Source organism: Lichenostomus cassidix, chromosome Z, assembly GCF_008360975.1.
Source record: "Lichenostomus cassidix isolate B80296 chromosome Z, HeHo_3.0, whole genome shotgun sequence".
Classification (NCBI taxonomy): domain Eukaryota; kingdom Metazoa; phylum Chordata; class Aves; order Passeriformes; family Meliphagidae; genus Lichenostomus; species Lichenostomus cassidix.
The window spans coordinates 14,568,114-14,592,310 of NC_139511.1; the positions used below are offsets into that span (position 1 = coordinate 14,568,114).

General features: G+C 37.0%; 1 protein-coding gene across 8 annotated transcripts in view; it reads right to left on the reverse strand.

Annotated features, from left to right (window-relative positions):
• Nucleotides 1–24,197, reverse strand: part of ARB2A (ARB2 cotranscriptional regulator A) — a 257,519-nt gene that overhangs the window by 228,711 nt on the left and 4,611 nt on the right. For 7 of the 8 annotated variants that reach the window (XM_085043339.1, XM_085043335.1, XM_085043331.1 and 4 more), the window contains exons 2-4: nucleotides 6,199–6,324; nucleotides 2,907–3,008; nucleotides 194–294 (exon numbers count right to left, since the gene is read on the reverse strand). In XM_085043339.1, the coding sequence (XP_084899465.1) occupies nucleotides 194–294; nucleotides 2,907–3,008; nucleotides 6,199–6,259 (264 nt within the window). In that variant the 5' untranslated portion in view covers nucleotides 6,260–6,324. Of the gene's footprint in view, nucleotides 1–193; nucleotides 295–2,906; nucleotides 3,009–6,198; nucleotides 6,325–24,197 lie in introns of those variants that run through there. The other variant, XM_085043338.1, reaches the window with a different exon arrangement.

Below are 24,197 nucleotides of genomic sequence, written 5' to 3' on the forward strand. Positions count from 1 at the left end.
AGAAATTACTGTTAGAGCATTAATATGCAATAAATCCTAAAATACCTTCTATTAAATGACTGAAGCCTCACTTATTAACATATGTAAAAGTATCAATTCTACATGGAAACAAACAAAACCCATACCACATCAACACACACATCCACAGGCGCACACACACACACACACACACACACTCTCACAAATTATATACCTCTCCAAGAGCTTCGTAGCGCTTTTGGTTCCATCTATGCAAATCTTCACGATAATTAAAAACAAATGGTTCCCCAGTTTTAATGTGTCTTAATTGTCCTTCTGCAGAAGAAACAAAACCATCCCAGTTAATATACTTTCTTCATTAAAAGACACATTTAATTGCTGAAAATTTTAAAAGAAGTCTACATCTAAAAATTGAGCTATTATGAATTCCTCCTCAGTTTTTGTTATAGGCTTTTTAACAGAAAACAACTGTAGCGTAACAAAATGCATTCCCCTTTTATGGTATATACTACTAGATAAAGCTAAACAGAAATTATGATGTTGAAATTGAAAGCATATATCAAATGCCAAACTGCTTACCAGGACATATTCATGTCCCAACTGCTACGAATTAACACTGTAATGTTAACACTAGCAGTTAACATTTGATCTGGAGGTGACCGAATAGTAGCTACAAATCCTCTACTTCAAAACCAACTGCATTGTGAAGAGATACAAATACAAAAGGGCCTGGAAGATGGAAGTAAGGGAAACATTTCTCTTCAAGCCTAACAGCTTTCTAAGCTAATCTGAAAAAAAACATGTCCACAGTTAGGGTAAATACCTTAACTCCAAGGCATAGCAAAATCAAGTAAGAACTACTACATTTAAGGTACACTGAGATCACAGCAGTAGAATAAAGCAGAATGCTTGATCAGAGCAAAATCCCATGCTACTACTACATTCCACTGTAACTTCTGCAATTTGCCTTGTTTATAGCCAAAGTTAACAGTTAACATACCCAACCACTTGTGAAGACATGGACTGCATTAAAACAAGGAGAATAATAAAATGGCAAGAAGTAGGAAACCAACTACGTAAAACAAGTACCTTACCAACACTGTTTCAGCCTATCAGACAGAACACAGGTTATTGATCTCAAAGCATCACAAAATTGCAGTGTATCAGTGAAACATTAAATAACAGTATATCAAGGATATGTGCAAGTAAACTCCTTTGAATGCTGAAATGGCTGCATGATGAAACTAAGGTTTCTCAGCAATGTTTCCTCTTAAATAGAAAAAAAAATTGCTTGGTTTATGTATTTTCAGAACCTTTACACTTTGATTCCTGATGTTGAAATAAAATATTAAGATCTGATACCTATAATAGTTATGCTTATCTGTTCATTTAACTGCTTTTCATATCTGCCTTACCTCATGTACTAGACACTAAGGTCTCCACTATTTCCTATCCCTGTATCGGGTTCAAACATCCTCTTTCTCATATCTTTCATCATAACTTTACTTTCAGCTGCTCCTTCTCAGATACTCACTCTTCAAACGTGCCATTCAACAGTATGCAAACTGTCTCTCTCCACAAGTAACAAATACCTGGCATATTTTTTCTTCAGCTTTCTGGAACCCTCTGCCTTCTTCAGATTTAAATAATCTGATAAAAAACTTCTGTACTTTTCTACCATAAAAAGAATCATGATTATGACACAAATGTACATGAGTGAACATTTGAATTAAATGTTCAAAAGCAAAATGGTGACTTTTTTTTCTTTGCTGACCCATAGCATATATAATAGGTTTTCCTCCATTCTATGGAAATCACTCAGGCTGTGAGGTTAATAATGGAATATTCAGTAACATAATCCATTCCCCAAAATTCAAATTTCAGCCCTTGTTATCAACCACATATGAACCATTAACTCTGAAGTCAGTAAGGAAGACAGTAGACACTGTGCAGATCTAAAAATAAGGAGCTGAAAAGTGACAGAGCTGAACTCCTTCCATCAAAGAAAGAGCATCACTTTCATGACACTTTTAGTCTCTAAGTACCTTCCTGTGAAAGCCATCAGGGTATTAAAAAGCTAAGTGTTGCATAAATGACTATCATTTAAAGGAAAGCTCTTTTTTTTTCCTTTAAAAGTGGAAGATGTAAAACAGGCAGATTTAAAAACTAAAGTTCCTCTGTTCACAGAACAGGAACTGCAAAGAAGTAGAATTGTAAACATTCCCATTTGTCCTACAGGTTTTAAACAATTTTAAAGGAGTCACTTCCTGCAGTCGGGTACTACTTTAGCTCAGAGGCTCATTTCTCACCTGGATTTTAAAATGCATGCACTAGAAATTATAAATACTAAGTCATTTAACACACAGACTGAACTAGCTGGAAGTACTTGTAGTCATCACACACTTGGCTGCAATGCAAAATTATGTCCCACACCAGAAGAGACAGTCAATCACACCACTACTTATCCTTCCATCAACATAAAAAGGTGTTTTTTTCTAATAGTGTTAATGCAATACTTGGGACAAATTATTATCTGAATAACAACTTCTTCTGTAGCCATAAAAATGAATCATTAAATAAAATATTCCTTAATTGAGTGACCAATTTTAAATGCTACAGAAATTAGTTTCACAATTTTTTTATCAACACTTCTGTAACAGAACACAGTCATAAAGTAGGCACAATACAACTCTACAACATTGTATGAAATGAGGGATTTTTGGGCTAATTTTATTAAATAAAAACAGTTCTTAGATTTACAAGTCTATCAGCACTAAAGTTTAAAGTTTTATTCTTAACAGAAAGGTTATTATTCTAAAATTCTATTATTCTGAAATTCTAACAGGGACTCATAAGGTATAATTCAACTTCTGATAACCTCTCAACATTATTCTAAGTATAGTCTTTACAAAGCATGAATGACTTACTTTCATTAAAAATGTACTCAAATCCTTCCAAAGTATCAGGAAATTCAAGTGGTGGCTCATCTTTTTTCATTAGTTCATCCAAGTCTATTCTAGACAGTAAATCTACAAAAGGAAAAGAAAAAAATTACATAATGCATGTTATGTCTTTTTTATTTCCCTTGTAACACTGACCAAAGGTATTTGTTGAGATTTGTGGATCTTCTGGATCCACATCACTGAGAAGAATATCCCATTACTAAACACAGGACATTGTTATGTGACATACTGCTCAAGATGCAAAAGCTGGACTTCATTTATTTATTTATTTACCTATCTCAACGTTGATCAAAAAATGTCCAGAGATGGAAGTCACCAAAGACATAATGATTTGTTTTAATGGTTCATTACCTCAATGTTAGAAAATAAGTCTCTGGTATGCATCACTGTTTGAACATAAAGTTATCTAGCTTCAGTATCAAATCATTGATAGAGTCTTGGTTTTCTTCTTGAGGAGTTCAGATTATCTGATGCACATCATCTTTCTGGTATTTACCAGCTGTGTGACCACACAGGTCTTAGCCCTTCCTTTGATACCCAAACAGACTGTTAGACCTGACTTCTTCTCTCAACCACCTCCTTTAATAGCTCTCAAGGTAGAGGAAACTCCCATCCGTTTTATAGCAAGGCATGATATATACATCCTCTTCAGATCAAGACAGTATGGCCTGGTACAGCCTGCAATCACTAATGCAAGTACACTAAAATAAGCATCATCTATATTCTTTACCCCAGATTTAAGGACTTACATTTAACCAGAGGCAAACTTATGGGGCCATCTTTACATCTACATGTAACTACCAAGCAATTACTGCATGCACAGGTATTAGTGTACAATGCTCTCTCTCATCTTCTCATTGCATATCACCCACACAACCCAGTGCTATGCTTCTAAAATATTTTCTGGTTGTTAATTTGGAAAAAAAAAAAAAAACGATTCAATAGAATTTCACCTATATTTTCCTACTTCTTCATAGATGAAATGGAAGACCACACAAAAATGCTGTTCAGGACTAAGCTGACTTTGAACTATTATTGTTTCATAAATCAAGATACCATACAATACCAAGGAAATACATTAAGTGTTCTAAGTATATTGATTTTTACCTTTATTATTATCCGAAGTTGTAGCTCAAAGAAAAGAAAACAGTTTGAAAATACTCATTTTTTCTGAGTTTGGTTTGACATTAACTGTGTTTCCATCTTTGTACTATGTAAAACAACTGTTTTTATATCTTGTACCATTGATTTTGCTTGGTCTTGTTCCCAGCAGGCTACTCACATTACCTAAGTTTAGGATTGACACATTTAACCCTTTGAAATTTCTACAGTTCAAGATGTTTAAAATGTAGTGAAAATCATCTTCAACATTCTTGAGAGTTCCTTGACCTGCTCTTCTACAACTCTTCCAGTTCGCTTGACATTTATTCCAGCATCCATGATTCTAGCCAGCTCTTCCTTCTGAGTAATTCCACTGGGCAAAGCTGGAGGATCAAAAGCCATCTGGTATGGTTGCTGAAATTCAACTTCTTTTTAACAAATATTATGATGTCTGAGCATCTCTGTGGTATCCAAATGCCTATAGAAAACCAGACATTGGCTGGATGATTTCTAAATCTGCTTTCTCAGTCACAGCTCCGTTTTACATCTGATCTGTTTAATAGCAAGTCCCATGAAATTCAGTTAATGCAAGAAAGTGTAAGTTTGTTCTTGTGTGCTGTCCTTTGAAAGTTCTGAGAGAGCTCCTTTGGTTCTTAAACAAATGATACGAAAAAATAAAACAATTTTGTCAAAGGCGTTTTTCATAACAGGATGTAAAAAACATGCCCTTTCTTCCTCTGTACTTTCTCAAAATCAAGGTAGCAAACAGTCTTTAACACATCTTTCTCTCTTTGGTGAAGAGACTCCAGTCACACCACACTCCTAGAATGGTATTTCACTGGAGTTCCCATATCTTCTTACTATGATCTATTTGGAGATGTATTTACACAGAAATGTCACTTACTATACAACAAAATATCAATCTTCTGAGTGTCAAGGACCACAGTATCTGAAGTACATTAAGCTTATTCACAGTATGTACAGATTGCCATGATTTACAGCTTTTATCAGAGTCACTAAGGAATACTGTACCTGTTCTGTGCTGCAACCACTTACACAGCTACTTTCTTCTTGTGCAACTTTTCAACTTCAGGATTCTTTCAAAATCTGGTCCGCCATTCTCATCTAAGGTCTTGGACTTTCTAACTCAATTTGAGACAGTTCAACAGAGCTGAAAACTGTGATATGCAGCAGATTTTCTATAGCTCAATGGGAAATCACTCAATCATATTAATGACACTAATCCTTAATGAACATCTAATTAATGGCAAGTGTAAAATGCAAATTTTACTTCCAAATATGAACTATAACTTCCTCAAAATATACTAATTCAACAGAATCAGCAGAAAGTTTCATAAAAGTACTACATAGGTTTTCACCAAACACTTCACAAAAACTCAGCTGCAACTGAAGAAACACCAACTATCATCACATGGAACAGAACACCACTTTCTAATAATGCTTTGATAGAAATCCAGGATGTACATTGGAGTGGCAAGCTATATTATTTTTTCTCGTTTGAAAGACAACTTAGGATACAACTGTGAGATAAGCACATTTAAATCACTGTTTGGGTAGCTGACGTGTAGGTCTAACCAACTTTGTGTACTTCCAAAACTGAAAGGCTCTATCTAAAACATGTAATTTGTGTAATTTATTTTTACCCCTAAGTTGTTTAGATCCAATTATATTTTAAAACACACAGTACAAAGGGAACTTATAAAACCAATAGGGAAATCAATGTCCTGAAACCCTTTTCCCTTTTAGCATTCTAGTCCAAGAAATTCTTAAAAGCTGTAATATGGTTGTATAACCATAAAACAAAAACATCACATAAATTAAATGAAAACTCCCAAAAACTAAGAACGAAAGGACCACTCCACTTTCTCAAAGCATAATTATGAAAATTTTAAAAAGCAGAGAATAGTTTATTCTGTTACTCCTTACCACAGACCATTATGTTTTATACTATCTTATGAAAACGTAGGTAAATAAACACACATTACACACTAAGCATTAGCATAGATAGATGAATAATCTCTTCTAGTATTTTAATTCCCAAGCTCTCACTCACAGCTATATCATATTATTTTCCTTTCCTTGACAATCATTTGTGAAATGTCAATATATATAAAAAAGGCAAAAAGACTCATACCCTTTAATGCAGTGGTCTTCTCTTTTTCATCTGGGCCTCCTTGCTGGAGCTGAGCCATCATTTACCCAAACTATCAACAGATTTTGAAATACTGAGGTAAATGTAGATCAACATTCAAAGGACAATCTGAAAAAGAACAAGAGTTGGAAGTTAATAAATTTACTGACTTCTCCTTCAACAGCTTTCATCTGCTACTGTTTACACACACACACACAAATCTGAGTATTATAAACTCAAAGTCTGACCAAGTTTGGTTAAAGATTCAAGTTCACAAGAATGAACAAAAACTTCTCCCTAATCCTAAAAGGACTTCTACCTAATCAAAACTACTTCTTTTGTGATTCTAATGCAGCAAGAGTAAACAATAAGCCTTTTAGAGAAGTGCCACACCTGCAAGTCCAAAATATAAGATACAAGAAAAAAACAAAATATAATCAACAAAACTTCCACAATCTTTATGGATTTTCTTCATCAATTAACTCCACTGTTGTCCTTCCTATAGTTTTGTTTTAGTAAAACTACATGAAGCACACAATTTTAAACCACTGTGATTTCCACAATACATTATCAGCATTGAAATGCATAAAGTAAATACCCAGCTACAGAACCAATCTTGGTGTATTCAAGATGAGATTTTACTTACAAAACCTATATCCAAATTTCTCCTAGTGCACAGAAGGCAACATCAACATTCAAATCCACAATCTCTTTCATCTTGAATCTGACACTAAGGGAGTGAACTACCAAATCACAATCGCTTCTTCCTTCTCAATAAAAGACTTCTGTGCATTGAATTCTTTTTCCCTTAATCTTTTTTTGGTTCTTTGTTTTATCTGTCAGTCATCACCCAGTCATCACCAACTTTTTTTATTCGTCTCCCTCATATATTTTATCATAGATGAGCTTGCATGAACTCTGTCTCTACTGCAATTTGCCAAACAGTAAGAGGATTCACCAACTATACTACTGGCTCCATAATGCTCAGACCTGCAAGAAAGAATCCCAAAATGGTTTCTTTTAAGTAACAGCAGTTCATTGTATAGATAGCAGAAAAACAAATAAATTTAGCATAATAAAGACTATTTTTCTATTCTTCATAGAGAAAACCTATTAAACATTTTCTTGTGGATTAAGGAATAATATAGCAATTTAAGCAGATGTTAGTTATTAGCTAAGGAGAGGGTTTGAGAAGTTGTTGTGACTTCATTTTTTAAACTTGGGGGTCTAGAAAGTCCAATAATCCATTTTACAAACTGGAATTATGGCAGACTTTGACATCTTCCTTTGTAAAGGCTGTTCAGACAAAGCTGATAGAAAATGGCAATACACTACAAAATTCTTTTAAAAACAGGATTCTAAAGGAAAGCTCTGTTTATATTGTGTAGTTTGTAAATCATTACATGATTCAGTTAAAACATGCATCATTTGGATAACACTTTAGCCGTATTACCACTCATAACAAAAGCAATCACAAGAATAACAGCAAAACCACTGAGATTTTTTTGTGCATTTTCTGGCATATAATGTTGTCAATGTAAATATTAAAGTGACTCAAATGTTGATTCACACACATGGATGATATTGAATACTTTCCTCAGATGCTTCCAAGCAGTCCACTGACAAAAGACTACCAAATACAAAATCTTGTCCATCTTATTTGTATGTTTGCAGCACAAATCCATGGAAATTCTATTAAATCATATGAATCAGTTAAAATTACTTGAAGTGCTAAAAAATTACAGTGGTAGTGTTTTGTGATAGCCCAGATTAAAATTATTCTAGTCATATTAAACTGAGTTGTTCTCTCTGCACATTTGAAAATTCATAGTTTGGTATAGACAAGTTAATACAGTTAACGAAATACTCAAAGATTTGTTGTTAGCCATGGGAAGAAAAATAAAATCTGTCTGAACAGATTCACCCTGGAAAACGAGACCCCATCCCCTGATCAGATGTATCAATGCAGATACCAGGAATCCTTGTCATTCTTGTCTCTAGCATGGATACTCTTCTTCCTTTAACAGACGAACACGTGGCCACTGAGTAGATAACAGTTCAATTGCAAAGCTGAAAACACCAAAGCAAATCTGAATTTAGCTTTGAGAGACAGAATTTACAGTTCATTTTGAGAAAGTAAAGAACTGTTAGAGCAGCCACTGGAGGGAGGACTTGATATCATAATGAGGATGGAACAAGCACACAGCATGTTATGCGTTGTTTCTGTGAATACAGTTTTTTTTTAATCCCTCACTGATATTTGTTTAATTGACAACTAGAAGAAATTAGAGGGTTGGATTTCTGATCTTTGACAATCAGGTGCCAAATCCACTACTGATGGCACAAAAATGAACACTAGAAAACCATGAAGGTCTCTTGGTGGGTTGCACATAGGCAAAGCAGGAACTGCAGTTTATTCTAGACATTAATTTCACGCCCCAGTGATCCTCAACTGCATATATTGAGCACTCCACATAATTCCTGAATGCCATCAAGTTTCTTGCAATAAATACTGATTTTAAATATGTTATTCTGTACAATTACTTAGATGAGTCTTTAGAAAACACCTTTGTGATTTTTTTGTATGGCAAGCATACTCCCTAAAGCAAAAGTTACTATTTCACCCAAAGAAAGTTACAGCAAGTAAGTTTATGTATATTTATTTGTTTGTATCTTGCTTATGCATGAAAACCTACGAATTCTGACATGAAATATCTTATACATGTTCTGTGCCTCTTTAACTCCATTTCCCAGCAACACTTAAAATAATTTGACACAGAAATATTCTGATTTCATGGTTTCACATGAGACAATGAGGTTGCATTTTCATTATACTCCTGCTTATGTAATTATAGAAGTGGATTCACAAACAAATAGTCAATAAATTCATTTTTTTAAATGGCACACATAAGAGTATACACATGCATTTCATGTTGTTGCCTGTAATGTGGTCCTGGAAGTCTGGACTGTGGAGCTTGTGATGGCATTACAATTCTATTTTCAAATTAAACCAACATTATTTATTTATTATTATGCCATATCCATACATGTGGCACACACACAGATTTTAACATACTTAAAATACTCTTCATTGTGCAAATACAGACGGAAGTGTGACAAAAAACGCAGGATATTATTTTGCTCTGAATTATCAATACCTGAAGCTAAGTCAATACTACAAATACTCCAAATAAAGACTTTAAATTACTGTAGTGTTAACAACACTACAAGTGAAAAGAAGGAAACACACAAGTATTTTCAAATAGCACAAGACCTTCAAGCTTATCTGGACACAATCTGAAGAGGTGTTATCAGAATGCTTCTTTATATCTATTTTATTAGAATATAATAGAATGAAAGTCTTGATCTTTGTAAACTGACATCCCAAGCAAGCTAGGGACAAATATGGGTTAGTTTGTGCAACATGGCTGATGACTGATTAAGACCCAATTTTTCTTCAAAGAGATGGCTGAGTGACAAGTTTCCTCTAGTATGTTGTCAATACTGGCCCAACAAAGCAAAAAAATACCATAATTTAATCTTAGCAGTATTTTCTAATTAGATTTTCATCTTTTCCCACTTTCAGGGCACTGCAGATGGCATCAGTAACAACTGGGTCAATTAAAGTTGTACTCTACTTTCCCTCACTTAAAAAACCATATTTTTTAGTGCCTATTGGTCTGCCCAACTTCAGCTCTGAAAGGTACTTATTTCCAGTCTGCTTTCGACTAAATGGTTTTGAAAATGTCTATCCCTAGTATAAGAGGGTAGTTCAGAGACAGCATGTTGTGCTCAGTTCTGATGATGTTAATAAGAAGCTACAGCATCTCCATGTTAAAGATCAGAAATTTCTGATCAGAGGACCAGCTTGGTAGTGTGCCTCTTGCCATTACCTTTAAAGGCTGCCCAGATCTGCTGAAGTTAAAATTATTTTTCTCACATATTTAATACAGACTAAGACTTATCAATATTTCCAGAAAATTTAGTTAGAACATACTCCATACAGCTGCAAAAGGCAGAGGGAAGATACACAGGCAGGGGATCAAAAAATGCTAAAAGTGCAGGATCTGTAACCACTTAGAATACAAAGAAACTGGCAATGATTCTGAAGTCCCTGAATCTCACTAGATCTTTGTACTCTGCCAGATGGTGGTAGAACTTGTGGATAAAGTACATGACTACGGTCAACACCAATGGCTGATATATTTGCAAAGCAACCACCTTCCAGTGTTATTTACCCCATAAGATCAACCAGCAGATGACCACGAGCCACATGTATTAGCAATATGTGTCAGCAGCTCAGTTATTTACACAAAGCAAAGTCAACACAATTCCACACATTGAAATTTTAATTGTTTCAGTTTAACTTTCTTGAAATGCTGGAAATGACCTTCATAAACATATGCATATTAACACAAGCAAATAAACATATCAAAGGAACAGAAAAACAGGAAGTACAAGCACAACATAGCCTCTGTGAGGTTTACAATATGATGGTGTATCAACCAAACACAAGGTTCAAAATCATGTTCTGTAGCAGCAACAACTTTGAATATTTGTACTGGTTTTCTCTGGGATAGAGTCAGTTTTCATTGTATTAGCTTGTATGGGGCTAGGGTTTGGATTTGTGCTGAAAACAGCATCAATAACACTGCTGAGCAGTGTTCACAAAGCACCATGGTCTTTCCTACTTTCATGTGCTGCCCTGCTAGCAGGCAGGCTGGGGGCACATAAGAAGCTGGGAGGGGACACAGTCAAGACAGCTGAACCCAACTCACCACGTAGTGACACACTGAGTAATAAAAACTTGGAAAAGGAGAAACAGGGAATGTGTGGAATGATGGCGTCTGCCGTCTCAAGTTACTGTTACACCTGATGAAGCAGTGCTTTCATGGAGATGGCTGAGTATCTGCAATTCCTTATTTTGCTTTCACGTGTGCACAGCTTTTGCTTTCCCTATAAAACTGTCTTTATATCAACCTACGAGTTTTCTGACTTTTACCCTCCCAGTTCATTCCCCCATCCACTGTGTGGACAGTGAGGGAGTGGCTGGAGGAAGGACTTGGTTGCCTAGTGTGGCTAATCCACAACAACATAATACAGTACTTTCTTAAATATGCAGAACATCAATAATTAGGTGTAAGGACCCAACTTCTGTTGAGGTAGATGGGTAATCATCTAATGAATCAGGCCACCAACTCCAGGGACAGAAAAAGGGATCCTGCAGTGAAGGCAGGAGAATGTTACCCAGAGAATTCTGTTCAGAGAAAGAATTTGCAGGCGACTATTACCCGATGTCTGAAAATGTTTGCAGATAACCTCTTTTTGTATATTTCTCATTTCCTAGGCTATCAGCCTGCCTGATTTCCTTCAATGCTCAGAACTGTGGACCACTCAATTCCTGCTTTAAGAACTTCAAAGAACCTTCTTTAGCTTCTCAATCTCAGCACCCAAGAGGGATGTACACTGATGAATAGGACATTAATTTCCAGATACCTTCACCATCACCTTCCTCTAAAAGGTCGGAGAGGACCCTTCACAAACAGCAGATGCAGGGAAAATCCAAGGAATTAATGTTCATGGAAAACTAACACCCTGCAATTAAAGTTTCAGGAAAAGTCCATGTAACATGTAATAACGCTTTACTTAGTGGATGATTTACTTTCCACTACTTCATGGGGCTATATGTCAGCTGATGAGAACAGAAAAAAAAACATTGAAGCAACAAAATTATTTGGAAAGCAGTTGTGTGAAATGCTCCTTATTTACAGAACCAGATTTTCCAGGCAGTGTACATTACAAGGAATTATGAGGACTTGGTAGGACATTAGTTCCCAACATAGCTGAAATTGCACTATGATAGTTTATAAAAGAACTTGTTTTGGATGAGATTAAGATGTTTGTACTTTGTATTGTTGGCTCTAATGGGGTTTTGACTTGAAAGATGGAGTGAAGAAGACTGAGTCTCAATAGCCTCATCTCTGCACATACTAAGCAGTTACAGGACAAAGCCAGAATTTTTTAATTTTTTTTTAACATCATCTTCTCTCAAGCAATCCCATGAGGCAGCTGGCAGAGAAAAATGCCTCTGAACAGAGAAAAACTCGAAGACTATTAGAAGAGTCTTCTCTTATGAGAGACACCAAAGTAATTTTCCAGAGTGCCACAGAAGAAAGAGAGAGGAACTGGAAAACTCTAGGGAAATGGCTTCTGCTTAGGCTACCATCAAAAGCTGCTAAAAACCCCTAGACATATGCCTATATGTCTAGTACTTTAAAATCCCTTTTTTCCCCTCTCCTGCTTTGCTCTTCAGTAACAGTGTGACTTTATGAAGGCATGTCTGCCATTAACTGAAGATTCCTGAAAAGAACACATACAAATCAGATGGAAATGCAATGAATCGAAGTCTGTAGCCCAGACCCTTATAAACAGCAATGTATTTCTCATTCTACTCTGTGCTGAGTACAGAGCACAAAATGAGACTAAAGAAAGGTAAGAGGTACACTCAGTTTTCTGCAAGACACCTGTTTCCTCCAACATCTTCCAGAATATGCACATGCAAATATATACCACCACCCCACTTGACTATCTTCATCTAATGAAAATACTGCATATGAGACAAAAATATACAAAACAGATGGATGCTATGCAGAATCAACTCATACACAACTGAAAAGAGCATGCAGGGCTACTGAAGACATTGGTGCATCAAGGTACCTTATTTCAGAATCAGACACAAAAGCCCAAATTCCCAGTGTACATACCTCTTATTTGCGGCAACGTCTGCCTCAAGAGATCTACCTTACAGCTCTTCCCACAGCTTTTCTTCCTGTAGAACACTTACTTCTTCAATATTTATAATTTCTCCAAGCTTTAGTAACAGAGTATCTCAAATGCCTTTGCTCTGCCCTCTGCCTGGGAGGAAGCATTTGCCATATGGCCAGCTGAACCAAGAACTACTCAATTTCAACTATTGCGCAAGCAAAGCAAAGAGCCCTGTGAAACAGCTGCAGTCCACAGATTTGCTTCGGCTGGATTGACACAAAGCAGCACTACAACGTACATGTATACATATATTTCATATATATATGTATATATGCACACACACATGTGTGTGTATGTGTGTGTGAATAATGTAAATGCATTACTTCTTTTAGCCCAATATTTAAATAAACTTGATGTTTTAATTCTGACTGCATCAAACTCGCATTTTTAATTTTTTTCACATCTGTGTATCTTTTACTTTCATGAAACAATAAAAAGAACAAAAACAAAAAAGCAATGCAAGTAAATTCCATTTTCTTTACTGGTTCAGCTTTAAAAAATGGAAACCCAGTATTTATATAAAAAGTATTCTATCAAGTGCCTGTCAGTAATTGTAATCACACTTCTTTACAGAGTTTGCTACTGCCTAATCTAACAGCTGTAACCACAACATCATGGAGTAGTCCAGACTGGAAAAGATCTTGGGAAATCATCTAGACCCCAATCTTCTCTTGAATGTTATTTCACTAAGTTTTAACAGGGCCTTAGATCAGGTACCCTATGGTGCTGTCAAGATGAGCCTTAAATATTTCCAGTAAGGGAGATTCCACCATGCTTTAGAGGAACTTACCCCAGTGTTTAGTTATTTCTAACAGATTTCCTCTTCCCTATACTGAGATGAAATTTCTCCTCTCACTATGCATCCTTCTCAGCAGTGCACAACTTCACCTTCACAACTATCTTCTACGTAGTGGATGACTGATGAAACCTCTCCAAGCCTTCTTTCCACTGAGGTGCTGGAACATGTCCAAAGAAAGGCAATGAAGTTGGAGAAGAGTTTGGAGCACAAGTATTTACAAGCACTGGCTGAGGGAGCTTGGGGTGTTTAGCCTGGAGAAAATAATGCTCAGGGGGGACCATCCTGCTCTCTACAACAACGTGGGGGTTGGTGTTTTCTCACAAATAACAAGAGAAAACAGCCTCAAGATGCACAAAGGGAGGTTTAGATCAGGTATTAGAAAAATTTCCTCACTGAAAGAGTCGTCAAGCACTGGAACAGGCTGCCTGGGGTAGTGCTGGAATCACCATCCCTGAAGTGATTTATAAGATGTGTGGATGTGGCACTTAGGAACATCATTTTTTAGAGGACTTGGCATGGCTGGGTTAACAGTTGAACTCAAAGACATCTTTTTCAACCTAAACAATTTCTTTGAACTTTTTTCCAAAGTTAGAGCTCTCTAGCATGTTAATCATCCTTCTACCATACCAATCATCGTGGTTGCCATCTGCTGGATCTTCCCCAACTTTTCATCAATACCTCTCTTGAAATCAGGGGACAAATCCAACACAGTACCCTAGGTACACTCTCACTAATACAAGAGAATCAGTTTGACTTCATTGCCACAAGGGCACATTGTTCAGCTTGCCATCCAGCAGCATCCCCAGTTCCTTCTAAGCAGAACTACATCCCAGCCAGTCATACTACAGCCTGCCTACAGTTGGGAATTATACCACTGTCACTGCACAACTTTATATATCTTTGTTAAACCTTACAATTCCTCCTGGCCTAGTCTTCCATCCTACACGACAGATTACTGCTACTCACAAATACAGATGCTAATTATGACAATGAATCTGGTCATTTCATTTGCACCTTTGATTTGAAAGTCAGAAGAAAAAAATGTGGAAAAAGTGCTCTCTTTTTATTCTTAATCCTTTTGTCATACCTACTCACAGCTTTTACTTGCCCTGCTATAAACCAAGTCCTTGAAAAAAAATTAAATTCTACTTGTTTGATGGACTACTTCAATGAGGCTAAACAGATGTATCTAACAGATTAATTTAGCCTCAAGCCTGAATACTGTCATACCAGTAACCACTCAAAGACATGGGCTAAAGAAACTTCATTCATTCATTCCAACCTTGTAAAATTCTTTGTCCATTTTGCTGAGAACACTGCATTTCCTACCAGTTTGAAGGAACCCCTACTAAGGAGAAAAACTGTCTTAAATTTTTGTATGTGCAGAATGTGTGATTAAGCAGAGATCAGCCAAGTAATGCCAAACTCAAAGGTGCAGATAAAAGCAGCAGGAGAAAAACATGAGGAGATGCAACCTAGTTTGACAAAAAAACATCACTATAAATTCCTGATTTTACCTAGGAAGGTTCACAGTTTCAGGCCAGCCAGTCTCTCAAAATCAACCATGCTCTCTTATGCAGAAGCATTTTATTTTCTTCAGCTACCCAGTCTAAGACCAGTAACTCTTGTTTAACTACAGCAGTTCTTACAGAAAGGCATCCACAGCAAAATTCAAGTTATTAAGAGCTAAAGAGTCTATCACTTGCTGTGATGTCTGAAAGGCTAGTCACTCTCCTTTGTACTTTATTTCCAGTCTGAATTACTTTGGCTTCAGGCTTCAGACACTAATTATTGCAACACCATTGTATGTTAAGTTTTGTCTCTTTTTTTTCCTTACGTAATTAGACACCACAGCAAAGTCCTATCTCTTTCTTCTGGTGAACTAAACAAGCTTAGCAGAGACTCTTTCTATGAAATTTTGATTCTAACCTGAAGTAATTTTTCCCAGTTTCTCTGTTCCATTCAATTTTTAAAATCCCTATTGACTGCTGCTAAACACAACTTAGTGATTTGAATAGTGTGGTAGCTAAAAAATGTAACCGCTGCAACAGCATTTATAGATAAACAAACTGTAATTACAGGGAAAGGGTATACAATCCAATAAAATTATTTTACCTCCATGCCACCTTATGATCAGATGGATAATGCCTAACATTAAAAAGTCATGAACAACATACATGTTTACTAAGGAATGTCTGTCTTAAAATTCTTTATGTCAATCTCTACAGCAGCTGATCATATTGATTCCCAAGACAAAAATTAACACAAGAAACAGAGCACATTAAACAGTGTGCTGTACGGCAAAAACACAAACCAGCATCAGCCCCACTGGGCACATCAGATTCCTGAAAATCATGTTACAGGCAACACAAACATTTTCTCAAACAACTGATAATTTTCAACAAAACACATGATGAAATAGCACTACCTTTAAAGTATCACTGTGTAAACAAGAATTCTTTCTCTGTAATTAAATGAATGCTGTACCAAGCATTATACAGTCACATCAGCGGTATACACACAGGCCAAAATGAATCTTCAAAGACAAATACTAAATCAACTACAAAAAAACAGTTACAGCAAGCAAAAAAATGCTGCAAGCATCCACACAATCATGTGTGGATTAGCTAGCCCTCTAATATTTTACATTTTGAAACTACTTCAAAATGAAAGTGGAAGAAACATTTCAGTTACAACAGCTTAAAGATGTGACATAGTCCAAAGAAGCAAAAACGGTTTGTCCTAAATTCCTTGTGCTGGGGAACGGGGGAAAAGGAAAAAAAATCATCTTAGATAAACCAACACTTTCAGACTTACCATGTTTTGTTACTGAATTCTACTGTATAAATGAAGGTGGAAAGCAGATGGAAAATCATTTGACAAAAAAGCCCTACATCAAATAGCAACAAAACCCTAAATTTTGTTAATAAAAGATCAGCAATGCTAGACGAAATACGTGCTTCCTTGATGTACATGAAGTTTAGCAGACTTTGTACAAACTTAGAAAGGGAAGTAAAAAAATCTCATGAAGAAAAAAAAAATGGGGAAAGGGACAGGAGACAGAACATAATCCTTGGAGACAATCAAAACTAACAGAACCCAAAAACATAAGCAGCATGGAAAATTATTTGAAATTAAATCTCACGTGCTTTAAAAGCAAGCCCAGTATAGCACAAAAATACTACTTTTATATTTCTGGCAAAATATGTCTTAACTAACCGGGTGTTTAATTACTATGAGGATAAGGTACAAACTAAATGGAGAGCAACTACCAATTTATGCTGATACGTAAAAATTACTCAGCTTCAAAATCTTCCTCAATCTTGCAAGAATCAGCTGAAGCAAATTTCTCCATTCCAACAAATACTCCTTTTCTGTTACTGTCTCTGAAACTTCACAAAACATAATGAACATTATTTCAAGTTAATACAGTTTGGAATGGGAAAAATCCACAATTTAGAAAAAAACAGAAAATATTTTCTAGACTATATATCTATATGTCTAGATTCTATATAAATGCTTTCCAATAGTTTAAAAAGAGACCTGAAGAAACAAAGCAGTGAGGATCCTTTCAAAAACATCCGGCTTTAGGAAAAGCATTGCCTGTAGGTTGAGAGGCATGATCCTTCTCCTCTACTCTGCACTGCTGAAACACATCTGTAATGCTGTGATGGTTCCAGACTCTCCAGTACAACACAAACACTGACATACTGGAGTAAGACCAGCAAAGGGCTGAAAAAATGGTTAAAGGCTTGGAGCATTCGATATCTGAGCAGAGGCTAAGAGAAATGGGACTACTCATCAGGGAGAAAAGTTATGGTGAGGTGGAAGGAGTCTAATCAATACCTATTAAATGCCAGAGGGGCCAAAAGACCACTGAGCCAGTCTTCTCATTGCTGTCCAGTGAGAAGGCAATATGCAATGGGCACAAACTGGACATTTAAACATAATGAAAGCATCCTTACCCTAACGGGGCTCAAACACTGGAGCAGGCACCCAGACAGGTATCAGAGACTGAAAGGTTATAGTTTATGGCTTAAACTTTTATAAAGGATTTTTGTCCATTAAAACTGTGTAGCAAAGCTGCATCAAAGACCACCACACTGTGAATGTGGTGGGGCTGAGGCCCTGGACTCTAAGATATAAATGACACTATTTTCAAGTCTGGGCTGGGGGAGAATACTTTCACAGGAGGACCAAGCCCTGCAGCTGTCTTATCTACTGAGACCAGGTCTGCAGACACCCCCTGCCCCCCAAAGGCGGGAGGAGGAGGGTTTTGGGTGCATGGCAAAAATCCTATGGTCAGAGGCAATGAACACCCATCCTCCATTATGCAAATTGGCTCAGCCAGGAAAGCCACCATCTACAGGACATTCATGTGAGGAGCAGCTGAGGGGGTGTCATGGTCCATCAAAGGCCCCCTGAAGGGTTTCCCAGTCTCTACCAGAGCACTGCATGTAATGCAAAATGATGCAACTGATCCACAGTCTTGCAAGAGACAGTGTCAAACCTGCCCCCTCAGAGGAGGTACCAGGGTGTCCCTACCTGGCACAAATGTGTATTAATGCACTGGATTCTATGCTTTTTTTGAGCAGGACCCTCGCCACCAATGAGACCAGAGATTAACAAGATGTTGTCTAGATCCACAGAGGGGCAATAATGTTTCTATTTAACCTGTCTCTGTAACTCTTCATGTCACTGTTGTCCCCCCGTTTTTCTTTCTTTTTCTCTTTGCCTCTTTTACTGTTAAATAAAATATATCTTTTTTTTTTGTATCGATATTTAATTTTGTTTGGTTCTAATCTTGTTTCAGAGACTATTCAAACCTTCAGGATTCTATTCATAATCCACAGAGAGCTCACTTTGCTCCTCTGATTACAGTGGATTGTGAGAACAGGTTACAGAATCTCTGTCCTTGGAGATGCTCAAAATTTACTGAACACTGCCACAAGTAATCTGCTCTAGCTAATCCTTCTCTGTGCATTGGCATTGGACTAGACTGTTTCCAGAGGTCCTTGCCAATGTCAACAACTCCTACCATTCTGTGAAGAAAAAGCAAAAGTGCACACCAAACGAATATGCAGAATGTGTGTGTGTATATACATTTTAAAGTTAATTACCTCCCACAGTAGCAATGACCAGCTTGTAACAAGGGATGTCAGAATCATTATGAGCAGTGTCTGGCTGAGCAAGAATTAAAAGAGCTTGTGGTATCTCAGGGGTCTCAGTTTTGTGTTCTCAGGAATTCCTTTCTGATTCTCAGTCAATTTGCATAAAACAGTGAAAATGTCTCATCATGAAAATGTCAAAACCATCAGGGCCACAGCCATGACAAATTCATGAAGGCTGATGACATGTGGTATTATTCATTCTATTGGCAACCACTCAAAATTATAAGTGTACTAAAACACCTTCAAGTGGGTTAAAATCACTCTGCAGATGAATAAAATCTTATGTTTCCTATGATAGCATAGGCTTAGTATTTACGCCTTCTTTACCCAAAGACACACTATCAAAACAATGCCAAGTCTACAGGTAGCAGGAAATATCAAGACTGCCTGCACAAAAAATGCTCAGCACCTGTGCACCAAAGTCCAGTCTCATAAAAAGAACAGTGAGGAAAAAATAAACCTAAAGAGGAAAGAAGTGACCTCTACTCTTGACTACTTCGCTAAGGTAGTGTCATCTACATCTAAGTTTCTGTCCAGTACAGTCTTGGCAACATTCTTTGGGCACCACCCCATGCCACTGTGACCTCCATGGGTTGCAGGGATACAGCCTTGGCCAGCAGCAATGGCTGGCACTGGGTCTACTGGACATGTGGGAAGCTTCTGGCAGCTTCTCACAAAAGCCACACCTGCAGACCTCTGCTACCAAAACCCTGCCACACAAGCCCAACACAGAAGGCATAAATAATTTGTTGTTTTTTTCCACTGCACTTCTGCCTTTGTCAATACATTGAATGTCAGTGCCCACTTAATAAGGAGCCCCTCAGTATTTCATCTGACCTTCCTCCTCAGTTTTAAGTACAATCCTCATGTTTCTCCCAAACCCAGTTCCTTTTCTCCCATAATTAAGTGCCTTTCACTCAACCTCTCCTATTTCTCTCACAAGCTCCCTGTCTTACTTGGCCTCACAGTCTATCCTGAGAGCTTCTAGTGCCATTCCATTCTTTCCCCAAGCTCTCATTTATCTTTTCATTTCAAGAGCTTTAAAAGAGACTGCCAACTACAACTCCTTGCTCCAACGCTCCCTTTGTCCACATTGCTCCAGTCCCCTGATTTCATTCATCCTGCCATTACAGAATAAGTATGGGAATGACAAAGCCATTTGAGAGCTTTCCTCAGATCACACTCCTGTTGTCCACTGAAACTGGACATCCTCCCCACAGACCTGTGATGGAACAAGCACAGTCAGTTGTGCTGTGGTGCTGATAGGCACAGCAAAACAACAAGAGCACAGCATGTCCTGTACAGGTAAAATCCCTGGAGATTCTTAGACACCAATACTGATGTTCATACCTGACACAAAAGTAGACCTTACCAAGTATCTTGTTCCTAATCTCAAACAGTGAGGCAACACAGCACCATGTATTTGGAAATCATCTGAGAGGTGTTACCAGAATGTGCTGCTTAGGCACTCACCAAGTTTTGAAGATGTGCAACAATGGTGACTTCACAACTTCTCTGGGCCCCACTCCCATGTTTGACTACCCTCACACTAAATTTTTTGGGGGGAGGTGTATCTACCACCATTTTATTGTAAAACAATAAAATTTATTTATCTGCTTATTTATCTGCTGTCCTATACCGTTATAGACAAGTGCAATTTAAAACAATGAACCAAAGAAAAAGTACTACGTTATCTACACCATGCTCCTTTTCTAGAAAGCTAGATAGTTTAGCATTCCCACAGAAATAAAGTTTTCTTATATTCCTTTTAGTAGCAATCTCTGAAGATCATGATCCTCTGGAATTTTGTAAACAATGTTCTTAAAAATGTTGCTTCTGGACATTACTGGGAAGGCAAAATCAGAGCCTCTCAAAATGAACACACCACTGGCTTTGAAAAATTTTCAGTGTTTGAAACAAAATCAGGTAATAGTTTTATTTTTCATCTCAAGAAAATGCAGGTATGGGTTGACATCCTTAAGGAACTAGACTTCCCATCTCAGCATATTTCTACTCCTTCATTCCTCCTTCAACCAACTACCTCACATGGGCAAAAATTCAAGCTTCTGGGTTTTTTGGTGTAGTCCTCTCAACTATTCCTTCAGGAGTTATCCTAATTTTTATGACTACTTAAATACTCACCAGAAAGAAAGACAAGGATAATAGAACTAACAGAACAAAGAATGAAAAGACAAAAAATTAAAAAAAAAAAAATCTTTAATTGCCCAGGGAATTATGTTGGAAAGATAATGAACAAGAACTTAGAGCTCTCCTGCAGGAATGTACATGCAACCTATTTGATGTTAGTGAAGTTGATGGGATGATTCACATGAATGTAATGCTACAATTCAAGAGATATAACCTATTTAGAAAGAGCAACAACAGAGAACAAATGGTACTGTGTGCCAAAAATGTCACTGTCTGTTTCTGAGTCACTGACAATAAAAAATCATGTCTTAATAAAGAAAGTACAAGTCAGGATACTAGCTGGGGTTTGCTACAGATACGAAATCTCACACAGCAAGGTGGTTAAGCACGTATTGCTTCTTGATGGAAATAAAAGTTTCATTATCACAGTGGACATAACACAGAGTGAAATAACCTGGAGCCTTCATGCTGCTATTATCAGAACACGCTCAAAGTTTCTAAAAATTGAGGACAATTTCTTATACTGAGAAATGTTAAATCCAAGCCAAGGGAATGCTATGCTCAACTTCATCCAGGCAGATAACAAGTACCCCACTGTTTCACAGAGAGCAAATACAGAACAAAGACCCTTCCTGCCCCCAGGTCTCAGAATCAAAAGACATATTCACAAACACATCTTTGCAAAACGACTTTAGCAGTCCCACCCCCTACCCATGCTATCCCCTCAGCCGACAGAACTGTTTGTAGCAATGCAGAGTGAACCAGTTCAGGGAATCACATCTGAGTTAAACCAAAACAGGGACTTGATCTGAGTTAAAACTACCTTCCTTTCTTTCTTTTCCCTCCCCCCTTCCTTTTTTTTTTTAGAGTATACTTTTAACTTTTCAATTTTCAGATTCAGTTCATTAGCAGCTGAAACTGAGGTGATAGAGCAGGGATAGAGCTGCTGCACAAAAACTTTTTCTGATTTGCAAACATTGCCAAGAAAGAAATACAAAGAAAGCAAAAGAAGGACTCAAGAATTGATCACTTTGGTAGGAAATAGTTTAAGCTTCCAAAATTCAAACTCTGCTATTCCAAAAAGCAAACATTTAAAATAAAGTATCGGGAAATTTCCACCTGTTTTTAACTTATGTATCAAATTAAGTTTGCATTAATAGCAGCTCTGATTTTGATGGCTGTGCTTGTTCTGAAATCTTTCTTTCTGGCTTGCAGGTAGGCTATGTTAACACATGCCTGCAGCAAGAGAGATGCCAACATACAGATACACAGTTCTCTTTTCATTCAGATTTTATTTCACAATATTGAATTGTATGCTTCCGTGGGGAGATACTCTTTCAGTACAACGTTCATTATTCAAGACATATAGACTGTGCATGAGCACACCTATTTATCCCTAATTTCTCCAAATTTTAATAATGCTTTTATATAATGGCTCTTTCACTACCAAGATTTCCTGTCAACACATTTCTTCTTTGAAATACTTTCAGTTTTCCTTTCAACTGTGGTGACTATTTATTTAAATCTAGCCCACTTAACATCTTCCTTCTTGAGGTGGGTTTGTAACACACATGTTCTACAAGAGGAATGAGATGCCCATTTGTTAGGGAAAAAAGCAAGATGTTTTCAAGATCTGCTATACCTTGTGCCTAAGAAAAGATGGAAGGATACAAAGCAATAACATGGTTTACCATCTTCTTAACTTAAACAAGGAGATGAGATTTGCATGTATTGTATGCTAAAACATGACAGCCACTCAAATGTGCATTTCAAGGCTTTATAAAGGCTGGCTTGCAAAACTTCAAAATAAACTATAAGCACTGCACTATTTGTTGGGTTTGGTCCTCAACACAGTATTGAAGACAACCTGGAGAGTACTTGGCATACTGACAACATGATCAATAAGAATTACCTTGTCCATATTCTCAAAGAAGCAGTTATTACTCCACAAACCAAGACACAGAAGTATAAAACAGCTCCAAAGTGCAATAAACCATCTCTCTTTGTGCACCTAAAACAAAACAATAATGAGGTCCACTATGCCCATTCCCAAGACAACATATACCTCAGTCAAAAGATGAAAAGAAACCAGAGAACACACTTTTCCCATGTCCCAGCAAGAGCTTTAACTATGGACACTGCATAAAGGTGATACAGTGAAGAAAGCTCAATTGTTCAGCAGAACATGTATATTGCAGCTGAAATGTCCAGAGAATTCAAATTAAATACCTTAAAAGATTTACTGCAAATGGAAAACGGCAACATTATGAAGCTTTTAATTCAGACAAATCCAGACTAGCTATCTTGGGAAATAGTTCACAATTTCCAAAGCTATCTTCCTATTCAATTTCATACTTTTTATCTACATCTTGGAGTTGCCTAGAGGTACTTAAGAGTAATCAAGAATATTTTCAATACAATCAAAAACCTTTTCAATATGTCCCTCTCAAAAAAAAAAAAAGGCTTAAACTTTGACTTTTAATTGATAGTAAAATTCCTTATTACCAACTGATAATTACCAACATTAAAAAAAAGCAGAAACTGGAATAATATAGTAAGATGGGCCTGTCTTTAAATGCATAAGCATCAAGGAACATAAGCACTAACATTACTGGTGCTTCAGGTATGGACCTACTTCCCATCAATACTGGGACTGCTAATTTGCAGTACAATTGACAATGTGTACAGCTAATTCTTATTTAATCATCATCTCTCTAGACATGCAAGAAAGAAAACATTTTCATTTGCCTGCCTCAGTGTCCTGGTTTTGCCTGGGTTAGAGTTAATGTAGCTGTGTTTTGGAGTCAGGATGAGAGGTACAGTGCTATGTTTTGGATTCAGGATGAGAATAATGTTGGTAACACGCAGATGGTTTGGCTACTGTTAAGTAGTGCTTACCCTAAGTCCAGGACTTTTCTGCGTCTCATGCTCTGCTACTGACAAGCTGAACAAAAAGCTGAGAGGGAGCATGGCCAGGACAAGTGACACAAACTTACCAAAGCAACATTCCACACCACAAAACATCAGGTCCAATATATAAACTGTGGGAGCTACCTAGA